The 27,880-nt window shown below is 41.4% G+C and overlaps 2 protein-coding genes across 2 annotated transcripts in view; both read right to left on the bottom strand.

The window, feature by feature from the left end:
* LOC138978281 (uncharacterized) overlaps positions 1 to 27,880 on the bottom strand; it is a 140,803-nt gene that overhangs the window by 28,942 nt on the left and 83,981 nt on the right. The gene's annotated exons all lie outside the window — the stretch shown is intronic.
* On the bottom strand, positions 24,244 to 27,860 carry LOC138977786 (uncharacterized). The gene is made up of 2 exons (XM_070350391.1): positions 24,430 to 27,860; positions 24,244 to 24,301 (listed from the first exon to the last, which is right to left on the bottom strand). Exons 1-2 carry the CDS (start codon positions 27,858 to 27,860, stop codon positions 24,244 to 24,246), a joined length of 3,489 nt encoding a protein of 1,162 aa, XP_070206492.1.

The raw sequence follows: 27,880 nt of genomic DNA, 5'->3' as shown, positions 1-27,880 counted from the left end.
CACTAGATCTAGATCTGTCTGTCTGCATGTAGCCTACTTACAAGGACACGACTGCCAACTAGTCTCGGCGCGCTCAAAATAATAATGACCGAGACTTTCAGTACTTCCTTCGCGTGACGTCTAACCCTCTTACGTCATAATGTGACGTCAATGTAATGTGACGTCTTCAAATGTTAGAGTTTCTACCACAGACATACACACGCACAGACGCACGCACGCACGCACGCACGCACGCACAGACAGACAAAGTTACGATCGCATAGGCTACAGACAGGTTTCACAGTCTTCAGAGTCGGGTATGTCCCTGACTTTCATATTAAATAAAACGTTTCGTTTTGTTTAGTCGTGAATTTTCAATGGTTTATGTCGAATGTCCTCGGAATTTACATATGAAAAATAAACTTTGATCGAATTCAAGTCAAGTTTGTATTCCCCACCTGCGAAAGAGGTAGGTCGGTCGTGAGAAATGAGACGGACACGATTTCCCTTTTTAGCCACATTGCAATAAACAAAGGCACCAGTACAAAAACACACAAAGAAATCCAGTTAAAAGTACATTAGAAACCAAAGAACAGAGATAGATGAACACACTTAATTAAAAAAAACAATGAATGTGTTTATATTTATTCGATACAATCGCATGCGAAGTAAACGGTCTTTTTTCTAAATGTGTCCGTCTCAAAAACATTAATTACAAATCTGTTCAGTTTGAATGGCTGTCAAAAGGTTTGGACGTAAAATGCTTTTAATCAGTAGGAATTTCCATCAAATCACGACATGAAATGGTTTTGAAAGGCTAACTACGGCTTATTCTACTTGCGCTTGGTCATTTTGTCACTCGGTCAAGGTGTCCGTCTCATTTTTTCTCACGACCGCCCTGCAGACAAATCGTCTGTTATAACCGCCATACACAGCAAATTGTCATGATGCGACCAATTTTACACTTCCTATCCGTTGTCAGGCAGATGATCAACTGGCTGACTAAAGAATTTTTTGGCATGTGTTTATTTCAGAACACGTTATTTACTGTCTGTCTCTGAAAACCTTGAATTCTCACGACCGCCCGGCACTACTAGATTGACGGTCATTTCTTACCAAATGTTAAGCAGATTCATGTGTAAAATAACAACATTCAGTGACTGTGTCTGATCAATGCCAGTGGTTTTTTCAATCCTTGAATGCACGGCATTGTGAATGTTGTGGTCAAGTGAGAGTTTTATAGACATCGCCGTACGTTTTTCAACACTTTGATGACGTCAGACAGCAGATTGAAAACGTTCCAACTTGGAAAGACAGCCAGTCACGATCATATAGGACCGATCTTTTATGAAATTTTACATGAGAGTTCCTGGGAATGATATCCTCATATTTTTTTTTTCATTTTTTCGATAAATGTCTTTGATGACGTCATATCCGGCTTTTTGTAAAAGTTGAGGCGGCACTGTCACACCCTCATTTTTTAATCAAATTGATTGAAATTTTGGCCAAGCAATCTTCGACGAAGGTCGGACTTTGGTATTGCATTTCAGCTTGGAGGCTTAAAAATTTATTAATGACTTTGGTCATTAAAAATCGGAAAATTGTAATTAAAATTATTTTTTTTATAAAATGATCCTAAATTACGTTTATCTTATTCTTCATCATTTTCTGATTCCAAAAACATATAAATATGTTATATTCGGATTAAAAACAAGCTCTGAAAATTAAAAATATAAAAATTATGATTAAAATAAAATTTACGAAATCGATTTAAAAATACTTTAATCTTATTCCTTGTCGGTTCCTGATTCCAAAAACATATAGATACTAGATGATTACCCGCTTCGTCGGGTGGATCGCGAGACGGAGTATGCAGCGTGGCGGTTCGCACCGGCTTCGCCAGGATGATCGCGAGACGGAGTATGCAGCGTGGCGGTTCGCCGGCTTCGCCAGCTTAGAGCACGTGTTGACGTGATTGACGCCACACAAAGGAAGGAAGATAAACGCGCAAAACACTGGAGAAGATAAGGAAGAGTTACTGGAAATGGATCTACAGAAAAACCAAAATCGGTTCACCGCGCCGCGCTTAGAGCACGTGTTGAAAATTTTCATCGACCAGATTGTGTCCGGGGTCTACCTGAATATGCCCACCAAATTTGAAGCAGATCCATCGAGAACTTTGGCCGTGCATCGCGAAGTGACAGACAGACAGACAGACACACACACACACACAAGCCCTATATAGATATAGATGATATGTTTGGATTAAAAACACGCTCAGAAAGTTAAAACGAAGCGTACAGAAAAGCGTGCTATGCAGCACAGCGCAACCACTACCGCACTAAACAGGCTCGTTAATTTCACTGCCTTTTGCACGAGCTGCGTACTACGGTCATTGTGAAATAATGCAGTGCGTTCAGTTTCATTCTGTGAGTTCCACAGCTTGACTAAATGTAGTAATTTCGCCTTACGCGACTTGTTTTAACTTTCCAAATGCCAAACTTTAGGGCAGTGTTTTTGACTCACCTATGTAATGGTGAGTATTAGGATTCACATGTGTCCGTCCCCATGTCCGTAGACAAAAAACCTTAACGTTGGGGTTATCTCTGATGTTTTTTCAAGCTAGACCTCTAAAACTGTGCACACTTTTAGGGTGTAATGATCTCATCTTGCTCCTAAGTAGGGCCAACACTCTCGATGGTCTGCATCTCCTCAACTTGGATTTTTTTAAAAAGATCAAAGTGTGCGCTGATGTTCAAGTGGAAATGGCAAGACTCAGAATCAGAGGAGAACAGCCCTTGGTTGTTGTTAACCACCTTTTCACCATTGGCTAAGGTTACCTCTTCCTCTCTGATTCTTGTGTCAATTAAGGTTCAGTCTGCAGTGGGCTGGGACAGCGTCCAGGGACTATGCCACAGTTCAGTCTGTAGTAGATATACTGACACAGCGTCCAATTACTATGCCACAGTTCAGCCTGTAGTGGATATATACTGGGACAGCGTCCAGGTACTATATCACAGTTCAGTCTGTAGTGGATATACTGGGACAGCGTCCAGGTACTATGTCACAGTTCAGTTTGTAGTGGAAATACTGGGACTGCGTCCAGGTACTATGCCACAGTTCAGTCTGTAGTGGATATACTGGGACTGCGTCCAGGTTCTATGCCACAGTTCAGTCTGCAGTGGATATACTGGGACTGCATCCAGGTACTATGCCACAGTTCAGTCTGTAGTGGATATACTAGGACTGCGTTAAGGTACTCTGCCACAGTCTTTGAGGACGTCTTTTGCGTTTTTGTGATAGTTGGGGCGGAACTGTCAAGTAATCTTTGACTCAGTCGGGACTTTGATATTGCATTAGAGCTAGGTAGCTTGAAAATAAGCGAATAAGTTTGCTCATTAAAATTGTCATCAATAACAAATATTTCATTACAGATTCAAACATTACTGCATTGTACTTCTTATCTTTTTCTGATTTAAAATATATATACATATGTAATGTTTACTTTAAAAAACGCGTTCAGAATTAAAGAAAACAGGTTGAGTATGCTTCGCGGAGACGAGTGTGATCCGTGACGGTTTTCGGGTATGGTTAACCGAGACTAGCTGAATTTAGTCTCGCCGATGACTGTTTTTTTGAGTTTATCCTTCAATTTGATGCCTATAGATTGACTACAGGTTTATATATCGCTTCACGCGACTTGTTTTACATTTCGTCAAGTTATGTAAGTTCAGAATTGTATTATCAAATTTGTTACATAACATTCTAAAAATTGCAAATAATAATAACACTTTTGATTACAGATTCAAAAGTTATTGTATTGTATCCTTTCGATTTCCAGGATCCCAATGTATAAACAGATATGTCATGCTTAGTGTGAAAATCTGCTCAAATAAGAAAAATCGCCTTTTTTGTTCATATGCATCGCAGAGGCAACCCGTCTCGGTCTTCTGCTTTCGGCTAGCCAAATCTCACTAGCATTGTTAATAACTCGTCCCTGGTTCCAATGTTGATCTTTTAGTTTCAAATCAACTTAATGTTTTATTATTGCTTCACATGACTTGTTCGGTATTTTTTTCGCTGTCATGATGTCACCATTTAGAGGGTAGGGTTACATTTTCAGGTATTTATTTCTAAGAATATGCAACTTTTTTTCCAAGATCGTTTTATTTTCATTGGTCAATGATTCTACTTTAAAAAAAAAAGAGAAATGGAGTGCAATTAACATTGTTACTTTTTGAAGGTATGCTCATGACGTGCATCACAGCGAAATAGCAGTTCAGAAGAACGGAATTCCCATAATTAGACCTTATTTGCTGCTTTTTTCACTGAGCTCGGAAATGATATTTTGCTTGCATTGTTATTGCTTTATTTATTAAAGCCTCTGGACAATATTCTTTGAATAAATGGTTATCCAATTCTGTTTAAGTCTATCCCTTTGTTTGATAGAGTACTGTAACAAGATATCACATTATGTCGACAAGAATGCGTCTGCATACAAGTTTTTGTCTTGATTCCATCCAGGAGGATGTAAGGCTTTAATAAAAACATTATTTCAAAGGTCTCTGTCAAGATTGATTTTGTTGAAAAAAAAGGAAGTCTGTGATTGAAGATTGTGAAACCTGCCTACACTTACGTGAGCCAAAAAGTAGTCAGGGTTGTGGACACGTAAGACAATGCGTGTGTCACGTTATCTATTCTATTCAGTCGCAAACTATGCCCTGATATCAATGCATGAAATTGGCAGCGTTTGCTGGCAGCATGGTTTAATGCTATTTTTACCAGATCTAAGCTTTTGGTGGATGTGCAACCGGTAAGGTAAACAGACACCTGCATGCTAGAGACAAGAAGATTACGAATTGTGCAGGGAATTAATCTTTCTGCATTGACTGAGAGACGCAAAACCAGTCTAATTGCTACAACATGGATACACATCCAGACAACTTCCAGATGTTGTCTAAATGTTTAGTGTACTCTATAGATGAGAAGCATACTTTCGAATTGATTTATACTCGCATTCATTTTCTCTCTTCTTTTACTTCCAGACCTTATTCTAGCTTTGCAAAAAACGAGAAAGTGTCTTTGACAGATACCATCCAAATAATACATTATGAAAACAAGTACAAGTTCATTTCTACTCATGTTAATCGTTAACGGTTTATGCTTTCTGTGCTGAGCGACATATGGATTGAATTTCTTTCGTAACTCACCTCCCGTCAACCTGCAAAACTATATATCTGTAAAAGTAGTTTCAAATAAAGTTAGTATGCTTCCGAATAAAAAATATGAAAGCATTTTCTGAAATGTTCAATTATAGACCAAAACGAAACATTCACGAGTATGTTGTTGACCTGATGGTCTTTATGGTAGACAGCAAGAGTTGCATGTTCAAGAAGTTTAACTTTAAGCAGTACATTTGAAAGAGCAAGGTAATTTAAGGTGGTATAATTTTAATGGTAGGTTCCACTGTAAGGCGACATGGAGGGTATCTTTGACGGACTCATTCAACATTCATACCCATGCACATCACCTCAAACACATAAGCTTAGTTCTTGAGTCAAATTTATTAGCTTCATAAAATAATATTGTGAATTTTTGTCCGTTTGCAGATTGGCTTATCTATGAATTTTGTTCGAAAATATCTTGCGATCTACGTACGCATAATCACACCGGTGACACTGTGACGGTTCCCCTACGCTTTGTGTTCGGTGCCCTGACCCTTTGTGTTCGGTTCCCACTCGGTTCCCACACGCCAAAATTCGCGGACAAAACATCCATTTATGGTAGTATTACGCAATGTTGCTCTCTGAGAATGGTCTTGTTAGATCTGTGAGTGTTTACACTACATGCCTAGGTGCTGTTGGATTGAAGGTTTTTGATATTTTAGCCGTTATTAGGTAGAATGCCTTCCACTTTACTGCAAAACTGCATGCATAATTCGTAGCATCGGCAAGAAATATCCTACCAAAAAATGCCTGCTTGGAACTGTCCGTGGTCCAGCAAAAAGTTCAACATGTCTGTAGCAGACAGCCCAAGTTTCAAGATTGTAGGGCCATCCGAACAGCCGTAATAATAAAAACAACAAAAGTAGTCAGTGAAATTGGCTGTGTTCGGTCCCCCCACACTTTTGTGACGTAGGCGTGACGGTTCCCATAATTCATTGTGTCGGTCCCCACTTTCTGTGTCGGACCCCACTTTCGACCTAATGTCTCTGTGACGGACCCCACAACCAGCCTATTTTGTGTCGGTCCCCACACCTTCTTGGATTTATGACTTGCCGGTTACTTGTATCATTGTATTCATTGAATCTAATTGTCTCGGAGTTATTTTTCAGCAAAAACCGGCAAGGCAGCACCTTTTGTGATACCAAGTAAGTCAGATGACATCAGTATATGTGTGTGTGTGTGTGTGTGTGTGTGTGTGTGTGTGTGTGTGTGTGTGTGTGTGTGTGTGTGTGAGAGAGAGAGAGAGAGAGAGAAAAGAGAGAGAGAGAGAGAGAGAGAGATTGACACCTTTCCAGATCACTCCGGTTATGCGACACTACCGCGAGCGTCACTACCGCGTGTCACACTACCGCGAGTACGACACTACCGCGTGTAACACTACCGCGTGTCACACTACCGCGAGTACGACACTACCGCGAGTATAACACTGCCGCGTGTCACACTACCGCGCGTACCACAACCGCGGCGAGTACCATAACCGTAGAGAGAACGCATGCAAACTTACTTCTTGTGAGTTTGTGTTCTAACTTTGATTGGAAGCAACCCATTCTATATGTATTCTGATAGTGTGTTCTGATCGTTTTGAGTTCTTGGGCATGGTTAGCATGACAAACATTGAATTAGTGTTCAGAGAACAGACCAGGCCTTTTTGTTTTATATTTCAAGGAAACATTTCAACCTTTGCCTTCAGCCATGGAAGTCATAAAATGACACGCGGTAATGTTATACTCGCGGTAGTGTGACACGCGGTAGTGTTATACTCGCGGTAGTGTCGTACTCGCGGTAGTGTCGTACTCGCGGTAAGTTCTGTTTCCGTACCCGCGACAGCGGCAGCGACAAAAGAAAACGCGCGCAAACGCGTGACGTGTTTCCGTACTTGCGTTTTAAACATGCGGTAAAATCTGTAAACTCCCGCGTTGCCGCGCGACAACGCGAAAAAATCGCTCCAGGACCCTTTCAAAAAAATCGCGTCGCTTGCCGCTTGTCGCGCCGCTAACGCGTCGCGCGTGTGGAAACACTCCTGGTCATTTTCTATGTGCTTGATTTTCGTCGCGCCGCTGGAAAAACGCTGTCGCGGGTACGGAAACACAACTCTCTCTCTCTCTCTCTCTCTCTCTCTCTCTCTCTCTCTCTCTCTCTCTCTCTCTCTCTCTCTCTCTCTCTCTCTCTCTCTCTCTCTCTCTCTCTCTCTCTCTCACACACACACACACACACACATACTGATGTCATCTGACTTACTTGGTATCACAAAAGGTGCTGCCTTGCCGGTTTTTGCTGAAAAATAACTCCGAGACAATTAGATTCAATGAATACAATGATACAAGTAACCGGCAAGTCATAAATCCAAGAAGGTGTGGGGACCGACACAAAATAGGCTGGTTGTGGGGTCCGTCACAGAGACATTAGGTCGAAAGTGGGGTCCGACACAGAAAGTGGGGACCGACACAATGAATTATGGGAACCGTCACGCCTACGTCACAAAAGTGTGGGGGGACCGAACACAGCCAATTTCACTGACTACTTTTGTTGTTTTTATTATTACGGCTGTTTGGATGGCCCTACAATCTTGAAACTTGGGCTGTCTGCTACAGACATGTTGAACTTTTTGCTGGACCACGGACAGTTCCAAGCAGGCATTTTTTGGTAGGATATTTCTTGCCGATGCTACGAATTATGCAGTTTTGCAGTAAAGTGGAAAGCATTCTACCTAATAACGGCTAAAATATCAAAAACCTTCAATCCAACAGCACCTAGGCATGTAGTGTAAACACTCACAGATCTAACAAGACCATTCTCAGAGAGCAACATTGCGTAATACTACCATAAATGGATGTTTTGTCCGCGAATTTTGGCGTGTGGGAACCGAGTGGGAACCGAACACAAAGGGTCAGGGCACCGAACACAAAGCGTAGGGGAACCGTCACAGTGTCACCGGTGTGATAATGTAACACGTGAAGAAGAACATAAAAAGTTCGTCAAGAGGAATCTAATTTGCATTTTAACCCATTTGCCTTCCTTATTGTTAATTTTTTCTTCATAAAGACTACTTGAAAGAAACAAAATGTTTAACCATTTCAAGGCCTCTGAACACGTTTAAAAAAAATGCAGGTCTTTGCTCACTATATCAGATCTGCCAAGGCTCAGTTTACACAGGAAAAATCATCTCTCGACTTGAACACATACCAATAATCAACAGCCTCACTGCTTCTTGGAGCTGGATTTTGTGTGTGGAATGAATTACACATGTGGCGTTTTATAAATTAATTCATAGAAGATGTACATTCGTGCAGAAAGGCTTTAATTTAATAATTAGGTCTTCGTGATGTTCTCTTAAAATAACTAACATGTGTGCCCTTTACCGGGCCTCTGAACCAGTTTTGTGAATATGCAGGTTAAACTCGTGCCTTTTCTGTGTTATCAGTGTATTTCTCATCCAGGCATGGATGCGTCCTCTTAAATGGACAGCCCTTCGACAGCCCTTTTAGCTTTCCGTGTAAACGATTTGGTTCAAAATCTCAAATCTTACCAGGCTTTAACATGGGATATGGACATCCTTCCGTTTTGAAAAATACCAGAACTGAACACTCTGTATTACTCTCTTTGCGAATGTAGAATTTTATGAATTAACTTCTTAAACGCCACACGTGTAAAATATTCCCTAAAAAATCCAGCTCCAAACACCAGTCAGGATGTTGATTCCTGGTATATGTTCAAGTCAAGAGATTTTTTTTTCTATGTAAAAGTCTTCGCAGATCTGTGTAGTGAGCAATTTTTGGAAAAGGACGTGCCTTTAAGCCTGTATAGACGGTTTGATTGTTGAGATACCTGGTGGCAATGGCCGCACGGGTGGCAAGAGGTAGTAATGCACAGATGACAACAAACCGACATGCATTTTAAAAAAAAGTTAGGAGGCAATTGAGAGGGGGAAACGTTTTGTTAATTTCCAGAATCTTTATGAAGAAATAATGAACGAGAAGAAAGTCTGGCCTTTAAGTAAATGCAAATTAAACTATGTATACTTTTGACAAACTTTTTCTGTTCTTATTCACATGTTAAAATGTGTGCAGAGATCGTGAGTTACTTCCAAAAAACCATGTTTCAGGCAACAGGCAAACGGACAATACTGGACACAGGCTATGCTGACCGGCTCATGGACTGACTACCTGATGCTGAAGTACACCAACAGTGGACAATATCTGGAACAAAATGTTGCAGCATGTGAACCATGCACCGGACCACGTGACAACCCAGTATCATCTTCAAGCCATGCAGGAAGCTGTTCAACCAAAGATACTTGTTCAACACAGTCACACGATTTGTAAAAGTATAGTTTCAGCCTTCTGTAGCTCAGGGAGTTTGAACCCCACTCTTCATCCGTTTAGGAAAGTATTTCTGATTGTTTTGACTGCACAGGTTGGTAATGGTACGATGATGCTTCTGCCGAGAAACCCCACTCGCTCAGGGGTGTCGTTTGGGTCGGCCCTGTGGCCAATCGCCGATTTTTACACCCCCGGTATAGGGGTGTGTATAGGATTCGGTCGATGTGTTTGTTTGTTTGTTTGTTTGTTTGTGTGTTTGTGTTCGCATATAGATCTCAAGAATGAACGGACCGATCGTCACCAAACTTGGTGAACAGGTTCTATACATTCCTGAGACGGTCCTTACAAAAATTGGGACCAGTCAAACACACGGTTAGGGAGTTATTGGTGGATTAAAATTATACAAGGACTTATAGAGAGACATATTAATGGTCAAAAGGAAATAACCATTCTCACTGCCACCAACTGAGAAGGATATTTCCCTTTGACGGGGGTGTTTTTCCTACCTCGGAGGAATTTCTTGTTTTTTTTACTTTGGCCGAAACTTTCATGTCCCTATCGGCCAAATGTCCGAAGAGTATTCGCCTAAATCGGCCAAAGTTTGTCCAGTTTTTGAGTCACTTGAGAAAAAGTGACTCTATGTAATCGGTCAGTGTTAGTCTGTCCGGCCGGCCGGCCGGCCGTCCGTCCGGCCGGCCGTCCGTAGACACCACCTTAACGTTGGACTTTTCTCGGAAACTATCAAAGCGATCGGGCTCATATTTTGTTTAGTCGTGACCTCCAATGACCTCTACACTTTAACGATGGTTTCGTTGACCTTTGACCTTTTTCAAGGTCACAGGTCAGCATCAAAGGAAAAATTAGACATTTTATATCTTTGACAAACTTTTCTCGGAAACTATCAAAGCGATCGGGCTCATATTTTGTTTAGTCGTGACCTCCAATGACCTCTACACTTTAACGATGGTTTCGTTGACCTTTGACCTTTGACCTTTTTCAAGGTCACAGGTCAGCGTCAAAGGAAAAATTAGACATTTTATATCTTTGACAAAGTTCATCGGATGTGATTGAAACTTTGTAGGATTATTCTTTACATCAAAGTATTTACATCTGTAGCCTTTTACGAACGTTATCAGAAAAACAAGGGAGATAACTAGCCTTTTCTGTTCGGCAACACACAACTTAACGTTGGGCTTTTCTCGGAAACTATAAAAGTGACCGGGCTCAAATTTTATGTGAACGTGACTCATTGTGTTGTGAATAGCAATTTCTTCCTGTCCATCTGATGCCTCATATAATATTCAGAACTGCGAAAGTGACTCGATCGAGCGTTTGCTCTTCTTGTTTGTATTGGTCAGGCTTTGATTGCTAAAACTGCTGCCGATGTACTTAGTCAGCTGACTGACGTTTATTTCCTTCGCGAATACCAAAAACGAAACATCAATGTTTTGAACAGAAGCCATTGACGAAAATTATAAATGCAAGAGTGGTTTCCCTTGGACAAGGGAAACCACACTCTCAGCGTTTGCGTTCGCCGGTTCGCGATAGTTTATCAGTCAGTCAGTGCTTTCGATTTGGATTTGAACATCATGTCGCAACCAAAAAAGAAAAATAAAATAAATTGGCTAAGGTTTGCTACCATTCGCCAAGGTAAGTGATTCCTGACAAAATGACAGAAACACCGCGAATGTGGACAGTGTCAGTGTGAGTGGTAGCAGTGTTGAGTCGATCGAAGCAGACGACATAGCAGACGATAGTCACCGCGAATCGCAATCTGCTGAGCCAGAGAATAACAAGTCGCGTTAGGCGAAATAACAACATTTAGTCAAGCTGTCGAACGCACTGCATTTTTTCACCAAGACCGCGTACTCGTAGTTTCGTCAGTCCACCGCTAGTGGCAAAGGCAGTGAAATCGACAAGCCAGAATAGTGCGGTAATGGTCGCGCTTTTCTGTATCTCTTTTCTTTTTAGTGTACTGAGTTTGTTTTTAATCCAAACATATCATATCTATATGTTTTTGGAATCAGGGACCGACAATTCATTAATTATTTTTGAAGCCACCAAGCTGAAATGCAATACCAAAATCCGGCCTTTGTCGAAGATTGCTTTGCCAAAATTTCAATCAATTTGATTGAAAAATGAGGGTGTGACAGTGCCGCCTCAACTTTTACAAAAAGCCGGATATGACGTCATCAAAGGTATTTATCGAAAAAAATAAAAACACTGTCCGGGGATATCATTCCCAGGAACTCTCATGTCAAATTTCATAAAGATCGGTCCAGTAGTTTAGTCTGAATCGCTCTACACACAGACACACACACACACACACATACACCACGACCCTCGTCTCGATTCCCCCTCTATGTTAAAACATTTAGTCAAAACTTGACTAAATGTAAAAAGGAAGAAAGAAAGAAAGAACAAGAAAATAATTTAAAAAGATCGCAAAGACGAATGGGGAAAACCACACGAGAAATGCGTAAATGTGTTTTTTTGGGAAAAAATAACAACTACAGCAAACAACAAGTTGCGTAAGGCGAAATTACTACATTTAGTCAAGCTGTGGAACTCACAGAATGAAACTGAACGCACTGCATTTTTTCACAATGACTGTAGTCGGCCGCTAGTGCAAAAGGCAGTGAAAGTGACAAGCCTTTTTAGCGCGGTAGCGGTTGCGCTGTGCTGCATAGCACGCTTTACTGTACCTCTCTTCGTTTTAACTTTCTGAGCGTGTTTTTTTTATTTTTTTTTTTTTTTTTTGGGGGGGGGGGGGGGGGGGAGCATCCTTCTTTATAGGTCTTTTTTTTTTCTACTTCTTTCTGGACATGTATATTCATATGATGGACAATTTTTTTTTCTCTCTTCATTACAGTTACTCTATCGTTACAGCTATTTCATTCACCTTTGCTATGTCTAGTAGTTTGTGCGTTTGTTTGCGTGTATGTGCGTGTGTGTGTGTGTGTGTGTGCGTGCGTGTGTGTGTGTGTGTGTGTGTGTGTGTTGTTGTTGTTCCCATAATTCTGTTAAATAAGCGTGTTTTTAATTCAAACATATCATATCTATATGTTTTTGGAATCAGGACAAGGAATAAGATGAAATTGTTTTTAAAACGATGCCTTTGTCGAAGATTGCTTGGCAAAAATTTCAATCAATTTGAATGAAAAATGAAGGTGTGACAGTGCCCCCTCAACTTTTACAAAAATCCGGATATGACGTCATAAAAGACATTTATCGAAAAAATGAAAAAAAATGTCTGAGGATATCATACTCAGGAACTCTTATGTAAAATTTCTTAAAGATCGGCCCAGTAGTTTAGTCTGAATCGCTCTACACACACACACACACACACACACACGCACACACACACACACACCACGACCCTCGTCTCGATTCCCCCTCTATGTTGAAACATTTAGTCAAATCTTGATTAAATGTAAAAAAGTAACCACCAAGAAAAACCCACAAAAAAACAGACCGTGATTAAAATCGCATTCCACGTTTTTACATTTAGTCAAGTTTTTTTCATTTTTTCGATAAATGTCTTTGATGACGTCACATCCGGCTTTTTGTAAAAGTTGAGGCGGCACTGTCACACCCTCATTTTGATTGACATTTTTGTAAAGCAATCTTCGACGAAGGCCGGACTTCGGTATTGCATTTCAGCTTGGTGGCTTAAAATCTAATTAATGACTTTGCTCATTAAAAATCTGAAAATTGTAATAAACATTTTTCTTATATAAAACGATCCAAATTTACGTTCATCTTATTCTACATCATTTCCTGATTCCAAAAACATATAAATATGTTTTATTTGGATTAAAAACAAGCTCTGACAAGTCGCGTAAGGCGAAATTACTACATTTAGTCAAGCTGTGGAACTCACAGAATGAAACTGAACGTAGTCCGCCGCTAGTGCAAAAGGCAGTGAAAGTGACGAGCCTGTTTGGCGCGGTAGCGGTTGCGCTGTGCTTCATAGCACGCTTTACTGTACCTCTCTTCGTTTTAACTTTCTGAGCGTGTTTTTAATCCAAACATATCATATCTATATGTTTTTGGAATCAGGAACCGACAAGGAATAAGATGAAATAGTTTTTAAAACGATTTCGGAAATTTAATTTTGATCATAATTTTTATATTTTTAATTTTCAGAGCTTGTTTTTAATCCAAATATAACATATTTATATGTTTTTGGAATCAGAAAATGATGACGAATCAGATGAACGTAAATTTGGATCGTTTTATAAAAAAAAATTTTTTTTACAATTTTTAGATTTTTAATGACCAAAGTCATCAATTAATTTTTAAGCCACCAAACTGAAATGCAATACCGAAGTCCGGCCTTCGTCGAAGATTGCTTGGCCAAAATTTCAATCAATTTGATTGAAAAATGAGGGTGTGACAGTGCCGCCTCAACTTTTACAAAAAGCCGGATATGACGTCATCAAAGACATGTATCGAAAAAAAGGAAAAAAACGTCCGGGGATATCATTCCCAGGAACTCTCATGTCAAATTTCATAAAGATTGGTCCCGTAGTTTAGTCTGAATCGCTCTACACACACACACACAGACAGACACACACACACACACACACATACACCACACCCTCGTCTCGATTCCCCCCTCTACGTTAAAACATTTAGTTAAAACTTGACTAAATGTAAAAATTAAAAACATAAAAATTATGATCAAAAATAAATTTCCGAAATCGATTTAAAAACAATTTCATCTTATTCCGTGTCGGTTCCTGATTCCAAAAACATATAGATATGATATGTTTGGATTAAAAACACGCTTAGAAAGTTAAAACGAAGAGAGGTACAGAAATGCGTGCTATGCAGCACAGCGAAACCACTACCGCGCTAAACAGGCTCGTCAGTTTCACTCCGTTTTGCACAAGCGGCGGACTACGGTCATTGTGAAAAAATGTGAAAATATTATTCAAAATTTGTATAGTAAGGCCAAGTCATGTGTTTTGGTAGGTAACCAAAAGTCAGATTTCTTTCAATGTTTTACCGGTGTACATCAAGGGGAAAACTTGTCACCTGCATTGTTTGCTGTGTATTTAAATGATTTACAAGCTTATATGTTTGATAAAACTGAACACCTCCCTACTATTGAAAGAGAGGTTGCTCACGGGGGATAACCGGTCAAATGCCGAACAGAAGCCGAATGCCGCTCATGACACGTGTGAAGGCAAGTTTTGTCTGTTTTCTAGGTATTGTTTGATTTATGTCGGGATTTAAGGTAAGCTACTGATTCAGCGATGACTAAATTTGTTTCTCGATGCATAAAAAGTCAGGGAGCGATTGATATTTGCCCGTAAATATCCTTCAAAGCTGAAAATGTCCGCGATCGAGCACCGGAAATGGCTGTTCGATGGGTTTTGCAAGTAGAAATGTGCTTTATTTCACCAAATCAGCTCGTATTTGGTGTGGGTACGGGATTCTAGAGGACGAAGGAGTCATAAGAGGTGCAAAGAAGTGCTATTAGGGAGTAGAATAAATCTTCCGAGACAGTAGACAAGAGAAGGTCATATTTGAGAGAGGAGCGCGTAGGCCGATTGTCTTTCCGACAAGCGAATGATACAGCAGATTAATCATTCGTTTTGACCAGAAACCTAGTCTCTAGTTTTTATGAATGAGTTTTTTAATTAAAACAATCACGAGAACTCTCTCGCTTAGCCTAATGGCTGTTCGATGGGTTTCGCAAGTAGAAATGTGCTTTATTTCACCAAATCAGCTCGTATTTGACATCGGTTTGGTATATATATATATATTTTCTAATCCTACCCCGAACTGGATAGCAGACGCGGCACGACTGTTGCACCACACTTTGAAGGGGATATAGCTCAGTTGGTAGCGCGCTGGATTTGTATTCAGTTGGCCGCTGACAGCGTGAGTTCGATCCCAGGTTCGGCGGAAATTTATTTCAGAGTCAAATTTGTGTGCAGACTCTCTTCGGTGTCCGAACTCCCCCCCCCCCCCCCCCCCCCCCCCCCCCGTGTACACTACATTGGGTGTGCACGTTAAAGATCCCACGATTGACAAAAGGGTCTTTCCTGGCAAAAATTGCTTAGGCACAGTTAATAATTGTCTACCTATACCCGTGTCACTTGGAATAATAGGCCGTGAAAGGTAAATATGCGCCGAAATGGCTGCAATTACTGGCCGTATAAAATTTCATCTCACACGGCATCACTGCAGAGCGCCTAGAACTGTACCCACGGAATATGCGCGATATAAGCCTCATTGATTGATTGATTGAAGTAATCCCACACTTTGAAGTAAATTACTTCAAAGTGTGGGGATGTGCCCCACACTTTGAAGTAAACCCATTTTTTACTTCAAAGTGTGGGGGGATCTTCCCACACTTTGAAGTAAACTCAGTTTTTACTTCAAAGTGTGGGGGGATCTTCCCACACTTTGAAGTAACTTACTTCAAAGCGTGGGACTTTTGCATCGCCTGTTTGAGCCTGATGATTTTGTCAAAAAAAATGGCAAAGTCTTTTGGATGAGTGAACAGAAAAAGTGAGCGAGCCAAGAAACATAGGGATGTTTGTTATCAGGCTTTAAAGGCATATGTACTCGATGACTATACACGCTAATTGCTTTACCAACAGCTGGAGACATGCTAAATTAAGTTCCCTGCAAAATATTGTGGTCTAGGACCCCTTCAATGTTGAGATATGTTAATTTTCATTTTGATCTGGATCGTCCTATTTATAGATTTGGCAACACATGTAACGTTGATGCAAGGGAGCTAACACCGCGGCTTTGTTGACATCCTCACTTTTTCAGAGGCTAGAACAAGCTGTAATGCATGTATTATGGTCCGCGCATGGTGACATATCGTCATTATATGGTCTTATGGTGCGTTTGACATCGATTATGGGCAAACTACACTTTGTAAACACGGGAGCGCGTACATATGCCTTTAAGCAATGTCCCATTGTTGAGTATGACGAAAACTCGTGGTGACGATTTTAAAACATGTTGGGTCACGCATGGTCCAACCTTACATGGTCCAACCTTACATGGTCCAACCTTACATGGTCCAACCTTACATGGTCCAATCTTACATGGTCCAATCTTACATGGTCCAACCTTACATGGTCCAATCGTGCATGGTCCAATCTTACATGGTCCAATCTTACATGGTCCAACCTTACATGGTCCAATCTTACATGGTCCAACCTTGCATGGTCCAACCTTGCATGGTCCAATCTTACATGGTCCAATCTTACATGGTCCAACCTTACATGGTCCAATCTTACATGGTCCAACCTTGCATGGTCCAACCTTGCATGGTCCAACCTTACATGGACAACCTTACATGGTCCAACCTTACATGGTCTAACCTTACCATGTCCAACCTTACATGGTCCAATCTTACATGGTCCAACCTTACATGGTCCAATCTTACATGGTCCAATATTACATGGTCCAACCTTACATGGTCCAACCTTACATGGTGCAACCTTACATGGTCCAACCTTACATGGTCCAATCTTACATGGTCCAATCTTACATGGTCCAATCTTACATGGTCCAATAATATATATGGACCATGTAAGATTGGACCATGTAAGGTTGGACCATGTAATGTTGGACCATGTAAGGTTGGACCATGTAAGATTGGACCATGCGTGACCCAACATGTTTTAAAATCGTCACCACGAGTTTTCGTCACACTCAACAATGGGACATTGCTTAAAGCCATATGTACTCGATGACTATACACGCTAATTGCTTTACCCACAGCTGGAGACATGCTAAATTAAGTTCCCTGCAAGATATTGTGGTCTAGGACCCCTTAAATGTTGAGATATTTGAATTTTTATTTTGATCTAGATCGTCCTATTTATAGATTTGCCAACAGAGGTAGCGTTGACGCAAGGGAAATAACTCCGCGTCTTTGTTGACATCCTCACTTTTTCAGAGGCTAGAACAAGCTGTAATGCATGTATATGGTCCGCGCATGGCGACATATAGTTATTACATGGTCTTATGGTGCGTTTGACATCGATTATGGGCAAACTACACTTTGTAAACACGGGAGCGCGTACATATGCCTTTAAAGCCTGATAACAAACATCACTATGTTTCTTGGCTCGCTCACTTTTTCTGTTCACTCATCCAAAAGACTGCCATTTTTTTGACAAAATCATCAGGCTCAAACAGGCAATGCAAAAGTCCCACGCTTTGAAGTAAGTTACTTCAAAGTGTGGGAAGATCCCCCCACACTTTGAAGTAAAAACTGAGTTTACTTCAACGTGTGGGAAGATCCCCCCACACTTTGAAGTAAAAAATGGGTTTACTTCAAAGTGTGGGGCACATCCCCACACTTTGAAGTAATTTACTTCAAAGTGTGGGATTACTTCAAAGTGTGGTGCAACAGTCGTGCCGCGTCTGCTATCCAGTTCGCGGTAGGATTAGAAAAAAAATATATATATATATACCAAACCGATGTCAAATTTATACGAGCTGATTTGGTGAAATAAAGCACATTTCTACTTGCGAAACCCATCGAACAGCCATTAGGCTAAGCGAGAGAGTTCTCGTGATTGTTTTAATTAAAAAACTCATTCATAAAAACTAGAGACTAGGTTTCTGGTCAAAACGAATGATTAATCTGCTGTATCATTCGCTTGTCGGAAAGACAATCGGCCTACGCGCTCCTCTCTCAAATATGACCTTCTCTTGTCTACTGTCTCGGAAGATTTATTCTACTCCCAAATAGCACTTCTTTGCACCTCTTATGACTCCTTCGTCCTCTAGAATCCCGTACCCATACCAAATACGAGCTGATTTGGTGAAATAAAGCACATTTCTACTTGCAAAACCCATCGAACAGCCATTTCCGGTGCTCGATCGCGGACATTTTCAGCTTTGAAGGATATTTACGGGCAAATATCAATCGCTCCCTGACTTTTTATGCATCGAGAAACAAATTTAGTCATCGCTGAATCAGTAGCTTACCTTAAATCCCGACATAAATCAAACAATACCTAGAAAACAGACAAAACTTGCCTTCACACGTGTCATGAGCGGCATTCGGCTTCTGTTCGGCATTTGACCGGTTATCCCCCGTGTTGCTATGTTGGACTTACAGCCGGATGACGCTGAGCTGATGTTTAAAATGTTTATTTTATTATATGCAGATGATACAACCATTTTAGCAGAATCCCCAGAAGCATTACAAGACTCGCTTAATGTGTTGTCCGAATACTGCGATCTGTGGAGTTTGCGGGTGAACGCCAAAAAAACGAAAATAGTTGTTTTTTCAAGAGGTAAAATACGAAAATTGCCAGTATTCAAATACAAAGATGAATTAGTTGAGGTCGTGTTCGGTTTTCAATATTTGGGTCTATTTTTTAATTATAATAATAAGTTTAATAAATCACAAAAGTTGTTATATGATAAGGCCTCTCGAGCAATGTTTAGCTTGTTAAAGAAGTGTAGAAAATTGTCGTTGTCCATAGATATACAAATTGAATTGTTTGATAGAATAGTTGCACCGATTATGTTATATGGCTGTGAAGTATGGGGACCAAATTCGGTAAAATTAGCAACAAAATTGCAGCTACGTTTTTATAAGATTATTTTGAAATTGAGAAAGTCGACCCCAACGTGTATGGTATTAGGCGAATTGGGCAAATTTCCACTAGATGTCCTCGTAAATAATAGAATATTTTGTTTTTGGTTCAAATTGGTGGATTGTAATAATAGTAATACGTTTTCAAATGTATTGTACCGTTTTTTGCATCGCCTCTATGTAAATAACATATATGAAGCACCCTATTTAAAACATGTTGAAACAACTTTAAATGCTCTTGGTCTTAGTGGTTTTTGGCATCACCAGTTTAATTTACGATGTTCTGAAAAATGGTTTAAATTGAAAACGTTGCAATGCCTAAAAGATCAATATATACAATCATGGTTTTCAGAATTAAATGAAAAAGAAACTTGTTTGAATTATAGATTGTTTAAAGATACATTTATATTTGAAAAATATTTGAACATTTTACCCAATAACCTAGCACTCTCTTTTTTACGTTTTAGAACATTAAATCATAGATTACCAATACAGAAAGGCCGAATGTTAAATATACCACATAACGAAAGAATATGTGTTAAATGCCAGTCTGGAGAACTCGGGGATGAATTTCATTATATATTTCACTTTTTTCAGTGTCATTTTTTTTTGAAAATGTGAGGAAAAGGTTTTTACCATTGTATTTTCGTAGAAATTCAAATGCAGTCAAATTTAAACATTTATTTGAATTAACAAAGAAACGAAAGTTATTGGTTTAAACAAAACTTTATTCAATTTGTTTAAACCAATAACGAAAGTTATTGAATTTAATATATTTTATTAAGAGTATTTTGAAAGAGTTCTGATTATTTGATCACGTGTTTTTTTTTATTAAAACAAAAACAAACACAGAAACATATACATTCCTGTAAAAAAAAGTATGATTACAATTATTTTGTTATGAATTAAGCTTGATTCATTTTCGGTTAATTAGAAGTGTTGTGTCTCATTAATACATATATCTTTTTTGTCGTGTTTATTGCAATTTTTATTTTATTCATGTAACCCTAGGGGTTTTTGAAATAAATATTGACTTGACTTGACTTGACTTGGCCAACGCGGGACTGAAACGAAGGGTAGTGATGCGAAAAGTGCATGACTTGACGCGGACTATGAAAGGGATAAGCCCCATCACATAGGGCTGTCGCCACTCCAGTGTTAATGGCAACAAGAAAAGCACGTCTCCATATCCCTCTTTTCCACAGGTGTATTGTGAGCCCAGTGCACATCCGTTTCAACCCTGTGCACGGATTTTGACGGATTAGCTCGTAGACGCCGCCTGAATGTTGCCAATTAGGCCAGGTAATGCTTGAACTGCGGTTCACCTTGACTACTTTCTTTTCTACTTTTCCTTTAAGCAATGTTCTTATAGTTAAGGTTTGAAATGTAAAAGTACTTATAGAATTGCTGTGCAAAGTTTGAAGCCTGTTAGAATTATACATTTGGAGGTATTGGACTGTAAAGTCAGGCAAATATGCGATTTTTTCACAATTGGGAAGTTATGTACAGGGCGACAAATTAAAAAAAGCAAAAAGAAATGACCTTTTCGGTTTTATTTTATAAAACAGATTGCAGCAACCACAAATGTATCACAGTTGAACCAATAAATGCAATAAAAAGGGTTTTATAGCCGATTGCAATTTTAGGCTATATTGACGTCATCACACGAAATTTAAGAAACGCGAACAAGCAAATCTTCAGTGGTTTTACAGGTAAAGATGTCATACGATATATCAAATTGAAGATCTCTTTGTGTACAATCTAGCTGTCATACTTTTGATGCTGTATAATCAAAACTTTACAACTTAAGCTTGAAAATCAATATTTTCAAAAATAATAAATTTAAAATAAAAACTATAAAATGTATTAATGTTCCGCAATGTCAATCTTTATAAACATTTGTAACCTCACATTTTAGCATATTTCCACACATTGAATGATAATAATGTTACTTCCAAACAAGAAAACACTAACTACAGCACAAGTTTGCAGTTATGCGTTATATTTTAATCTGCCTGACTGAAAATGTGTGCGTTTCTTCCTTAACCTGTATATCCGCGATTATATAGCAAATTACGTGTATGTAAGTATGTATATATCCATGTATGCAGGTATGTATGTGTGTATGTATGTATGTATGTATGTATGTATCCTTATGTTTTTATGTGAATCTCTCTCTCTCTCTCTCTCTCTCTCTCTCTCTCACACACACACACACACACACACACACACACACATACATTCACCAACACACACACAATATCTGTTATCCTTGTTGTGGTGCAATTAAGGTCAGGTATACAGCATGACAAAATCCCCTGCAATGCAATAATGACACAAACAACAGATTTTCCAAAAAAACTGTCATAGCAACACAGAAATTGTCTAATCAATGAAATGTAACAAATACAATTGCATAACAGAACAAAGAAACATTTGAATATAACATCAGGTATTTAGCGCCAAAAAGAAACCTAAGTCAGATCATTAGTTATGAGAACCAATTAAGAACATCAAACAACTCAGCGCCATAAAAGTCATTTCAAGTCATCAGTCACACTTTAAATGTCAAAAATCGTCGGGAAATTAATTCAGCATTATAATAATACCATCAATAAACACACAAGCATGAAGATGAAACAGAACAGACGGAAATTGTAGCACCGAAATGAATTCTGCAAACACATCGCGATCAAAGAAGAACACCAGGTGACTTTGTGTATTAAAGCCATCGTTAAACAGACATTACACATTCAATGAGATGTACCTACAGATCAGGTAATTCCGTGCTACAAAACCCAGTGCAGATCATAGTCTAAAAGACATCGAGATATTACTAAATTATACAGTACTTCAGCGCCATATAATAATGTAAGATCATCAGTCACACAAAACCGAGATGTAACAAAAAAATCGGGTAATTCGATCGATCAGCACCATATGAAAACATTGCAGATCATTAGCCACACAAACAAAGAGATGTAACAAAAACATCAGGTAATTCGATCGATCGGCACCATATAAAAACAGTTACACTGTAGCGGAATGTGGGGAAGAAAGATTTAGAAAAGTAGAAGTACTTTCAAACTCCCACACTTGAGTTTTATTGCTAAAAAAACTCAACAACAAACGCAATTCTTTATAGGTGGATTCTACGAAGTATAAATTTCGGTTTATTTTCCGATGGATGAATGGTGTATCAAAAAAAGAAAAGATTCGAAAAGTTAGGAAAGTTAGTTCATCGCGCACGATTCATATCACACGAGTTCAAGAGACACAGAACAAGCACGTCTGTTTTTTTCCTTGGTGTTACTTAAATTAGTTGTGAAGAACTGGTTCGCCTGACGGTCTGAAGATGACGAAAAGGTCTATCCCAGTTGAAACCATGCTTGCTCGTGACTCGTTGGTTTTCCCCATCCAGTTCATGTTCTTTGAAGTGTTCGGTAAATATACTCTGCCTCGACGTCCTTGGACATCTTCACCCAGAACCCGGAACCCGGAACCCGGAACGTCTGCAATTAACAAACCTTGGTTCAGCTCTATAATTGGTTCATACAATCATAGAACTTACTGAGTGGTTTGTTCTGCGGCTGGTCTGGTCCTTCTCCCATCGCAGTGACCAGCTAAACAAAATAAAACAACTGAGCCCAAAGTGCTCTAATCCAAACGTTCAAGTTGCCGCCACATCACGGCTTCCACTTGCACAACAACTACATAACACGATAAATGCATCATATTACGATATTACAGAACAACAAGAAAATATTTGCGGTAACGACTTGACCGTTGCGAAATCTCCCGGCTGGCCATTTGGTTACCAGCTGAGTTGACTGCGCAGGCGAAAATCGGAAAGGCTTTGGCAAGCTTGACTTGAATGAGCTACTCACCCTTCGACGTAAGTTATCCTGCTATTAATGTGACACGCGTCGCATGCTGTTTCTTGACCAGCGAATTAAGACGTTCGTCAGCCTGCCCGTGCGCCTGTCCTCGTGTCTCAACGCAGAATCCCAGATCGCTGTTGACCTGCCTCCTGATAATTGGCTGCGCCATACGTGACGCGAGAGACTTTTTACACGTCACTAAAGAAGACTCTCACGCGCCGTCTCCTTCTGGTCTCGGTACCTTCATGCGCCGTCTCCTTCCGGTCTCGGTTAAATCGGATAAATATTATTGACTAAACATGACTAAACACTGCAAACCACTGCAATACACAAACTTATTTTCTGAATCGCGTTCCGCGACAAAGGCCCCCCCTTCTGAAGCGAAAACTAGTTTTAGCTCTTTCTCAGACAATAAGTTTTATTTCATTTAACCCTGAAAATACTCCACCTCCTTTCCACTTGCTATCCTATTTATCTCTGGAAGCTCACCACCTCTCAGTTTACTACTACTCCTCTACTGATAATTGGCTCTGCTCAAAAAGTCAGCTCCGACATTGTCTTTGCCTGGAATCACTTTGAGGGTGAAAGAGTGTTGTTGGAGCTGCAAAGCCCATCTCATAAGCCTGCCGTTTTCAGTTTTTGACTTCTGCAAGTACTGGAGTGGTTGGTGATCAGTTTCAATCACGAACTGCTCGGCGTACAAATACTGCTCGAATCTTTTCACTCCCCAAACCACCCCGAGACACTCCTTTTCTATGGTCGAGTAGTTTCTTTCGGCGCTGTTCAGTTTTTTGCTTGCGTAAGCCACCGGGTGCAAGTTGCCACCTTGCTCTTGCAGTAGAACTGCTCCTAACGCTTCATTGGATGCGTCTGTACGTAACACGTACTGTTTGCTATTGTCCGGCAGTATCAGAATGGGTTTGCTGGTCAGACACTGTTTCAGAGTCGTGAAAGCAGTTTCACACTCTTTGGTCCAGACTACCTTCTCTGGCTGATCTTTCTTTGTGAGGTCTGTGAGGGGCGCACTCACGCGAGCAAAGTCAGGCACAAACTTCCGGTAATACCCCGCTAGGCCCAAGAAAGAACGCACCTCTTTCTTTGTACGAGGTTTTTCCGCCCTTCTGATTTTCTCGGTTTTGTCATCGTCTGGGCTTATTTTCCCATGACCGATCCGGTGACCGAGGTAGTCAAGTTCGCGGAATCCTAGGTGACACTTGGAGGGTTTGGCGGTGAGGCCGACCTCCTCAAGCCTCGCCAACACTGCGTTCAAAGCCTCCAGATGTTGTTCCCAGGTTTTGGTTGCTATCAGGATGTCATCCATGAAGAATTCTACGTCCTCCCTGCCTAACGGATCGAGCAGTTTTCTGACACACCTAGTGAATATGGCACTGGCCGTTTTCAGTCCAAATGGCATTTTTGTCCACTGGTACTGGCCCCCTGGAGTAGAGAAGCTGGTTTTGGCTCTGTCTTTTTCTTTAACGCCCACTTGCCAGTAACCCTTACTCAAATCCAATTTTGAGAAGTACTCTGCCTGCTGCAGACGAGCAAAGATTTGCTCAGCATCCGGAATTGGCTCAGAATCGAACTCGGTGACCTTGTTCAATTTTCTGTAGTCTATACAGAATCTCACTGTACCGTCACGCTTTTGCGTCAGTACAACCGGACTGCTATATGGAGACACGCTAGGTTCGATAACCCCCATCTTTTCCATAGTTTGCACTTCCTTCTTGATTGTTTCCCTCTGTGAGTGAGGAATTGGGTACTGTTTTACACGCACCGGCTCAGAGGTAGACAGTTTGATTTCGCATTCCTCTAGCTGGCATGAGCCTGGCATATCACTCAGAGCTTTCTGGTGACTGCGACACAAGTTACGCAAGTCTTTCTGCTTTTCCACAGATAATTCGGCGTTAATGACCACATCATCCCACTTTTCTTTTGGAGCGAGAGGTATGAGTGGTATCTTGTCGGTGTTCAGCCCACCGTCTTCGCTATCACTCATCTCGTGCATCACAATTGCTACTTCTTCTTCTGCGGGTTCCGCCGATCTCGCTGCCGCTCCGTCGGGAACATCCGACGCGGTTCTTTCCACGTACAACTTCAGCAAGTTGGCGTGGTACACCTTGACCTTGTTTCCCATTTGTACTCTATAGTTGCAAGATCCCACTCTATCAACTATCTTGTAAGGTCCTTTCCAAGTCAGCTGAAGCTTGTTGTGCTTCACTGGTAACAAAATCAAAACTTTGTCACCCTTTGCCAGGTGCCTTTGGCGTGTGTTTTTATCGTACGCCCGTGCGTGTCTGAGCGAGGCTTTGCTCAGGTTTTCCCTGGCTAGAGTGCACGTTTGTTCTATTTTGTTCGAGAGATCGACAATGTGACCTATTGTCGTCCTCAACTCTTCACTGGACTCGTCATCAGTCCAAATCTGCCTGAGTACCTGCATGGGTCCTCGGACCTCTCTCCCGTACAAGAGTTCGAACGGAGAGAACATCAGGCTTTCTTGGGGCACCTCGCGGTATGCAAACAGTAGAGCGGGAATAAATTTATCCCACTCCTTGGGCTGCTCTTGGCACATACGCTTCATCATTGACTTGAGAGTAGAGTTCAGTTTCTCTGTTAACCCATTGGTTTGAGCATGAAACGGACTGGTGCGCAATCCTTTCACCCCTAGCAACCTGTTGACTTCAGTCATGTATCCACCTACAAACTGTCCCCCCTGATCAGTCAACACTTCTTTGGGTAGTCCGAAACGCGTCCACATCTCAAACAGAGCATCCGCGACCGTCTCTGAGCTGATGTCTTTCAGCGGAACGGCCTCCGCGTACCTAGTCGCGTGATCGATCATGGTAAGGATGTACCGATGCCCCCGCGCCGAAGCAGGTAGGATGGGGCCGATGATATCAACACCAACGCGTTCGAAAGGGGTGTTCATCAGCGGGACTTTCTGGAGGGGTACCTTCCTAGTTGCTCCCTTAGGAGTACTTCTTTGGCAGGCATCACATGATGCACAGTAGCGTCTCACATCTCCGCAGATGCCTGGCCAGAAAAAGTCTCGCCAGATTCTGTCTCTGGTTTTCCTAGCGCCTAAGTGACCTGACATGGGTGAATCATGCGCCAAATCCATCACTTCGTCCCTAAACTTTTTAGGCACCACCACCTGCTTGTATTCTATATCTTTGGACGAGTAGACCCTGTACAGAATATCCTTCTTCCATACGTAACGAGTCCCTGTTTTGAGCTTCTGGTCTGCGACCGCGCGAGCCTTGACCAAGTCAGGGTCGTTTCGTTGCTCAGCTTTCAGATCATCAGGTTTGATCTGCCCTATCAGAGTTTCCTTGGGAATAACCTTCACTGGCTTTTCCTTGCTTTTTGCTTCTTGCTGTCGAGTGACTACGGGAGCACAAGTCTCCGCTCTTGCTCGGAACAAAGGCACCCCTGTCTCGACATTTTGACTATCGGTCCTCACGTTACCGATCAACACCGGATGCACCGGCCTATCCATCACCAACACCTTGGTAATGCCACTGAAAAATGGAGTTCGCATCTCCACTTCAGCTATCGGGAGCTCTCTAGTCACACGGGAATCGGCTAACACTACTCTCTTTGCTTCGCCCGTGTACTTCTCCCTCGGAACTATCTCGCTGTCCACAATGATAGCGGAAGCTCCCGTATCCCTTATCGCTCTCACCGTCTTGCCTTCGACGGTAGCTTCACACTGCGGCTCAAACACGAGGTTACAGCATTTCTCACATACTGTGGGTGGTTCCTGAACGTCCACCGCTGCCAATGTGATCGTTGATGCAGAGCTAGGCTTATTGTTGGGTTTGCTCTTAGGACACTGACGCGCCAGGTGAGGTCCGCCACATAGAAAACAACCACTGGGACCCGACCTCTGTCCCTCCGATGCGTTGCCGAACCTGAAGTTATCTGTTCTCACGTTCGCGGGGGGTTTGGATCCACCGTTGGGTTGGTTATGCACTGTTTTGGGTGGATTAGGGATCGCCCGGCGATGTTCCGATTCGCGCGACTCCTCGTACACGCGCGCGTGTTTGAGCGCCTCATCGACATTGATCGGGTTACGCTCCCGCACGAACCGAGCTTGTTCAAAGGGTAGCCATTCTAGAAACCTTTCCATGATGATCAGACTTTTTGGGTCATGTGCTTTACCCTCTCTCTTTGCTAGCTCCACCCACCTGTCAAAATACAGTTGAATCCTCGTCAACCCTTCCTTTGCGCTTTCCCCAGCCTCTTTCTTGGCGCCCCTAAACTTTTTCCGGTACGCCTCTGATGTCAGCTGGAACTTTTCCAGAATAGCGGCCTTTACCGTGTTGTAGTCCTTTGCCTCTTCATCTGACAATCTGGCATATGCCTCGCGTGCTTTGCCTTTGAGTTGGCAGCCTAGTCGCGCTCCCCAATCATCATCATCCCATTTCGAGATTTTTGCTACCCTTTCGAATTGACGAAAGTATGCCTCGAGATCATCTTTATCATCCAGATATGGTAGCTTCAATTTGATTGATTTCTCATGCCCGGGACCAGCATCGTTGCCTAACTCGCGAGCGTTCTGGTTGCGATTGCCTTCAGCTTGATTCTGCAACTCGATACGACGCAGTTCGAAGTCTCGCTCTTCGCGCCTATCTTCTCTCTCTGCCGCGATCCTACGCTCTTCAGCCTGGAGAGCTTCTCTCCGTCTCCTCTCCTCCAACTCCAGGTTATCTTTTCTCTTCTTCTCCTCCAGCTCCTCGAGCCGGCGTTTTTCGATATACTCTGCTAAGGGTTTACCTGATAAGCCTAGTACGTTGCCGTCACGCTGGTATGCCACTAGAGGCGAGTCCACCTCTGCTACCTGACGTGGGCGGGGCATGTTTACTCTACTCTAGAATA

This window comes from Littorina saxatilis, linkage group LG10, assembly GCF_037325665.1.
Source record: "Littorina saxatilis isolate snail1 linkage group LG10, US_GU_Lsax_2.0, whole genome shotgun sequence".
Classification (NCBI taxonomy): domain Eukaryota; kingdom Metazoa; phylum Mollusca; class Gastropoda; order Littorinimorpha; family Littorinidae; genus Littorina; species Littorina saxatilis.
Note: the sequence above shows the minus strand (reverse complement) of the source record. Positions and strands in the feature narration are given on the sequence as shown.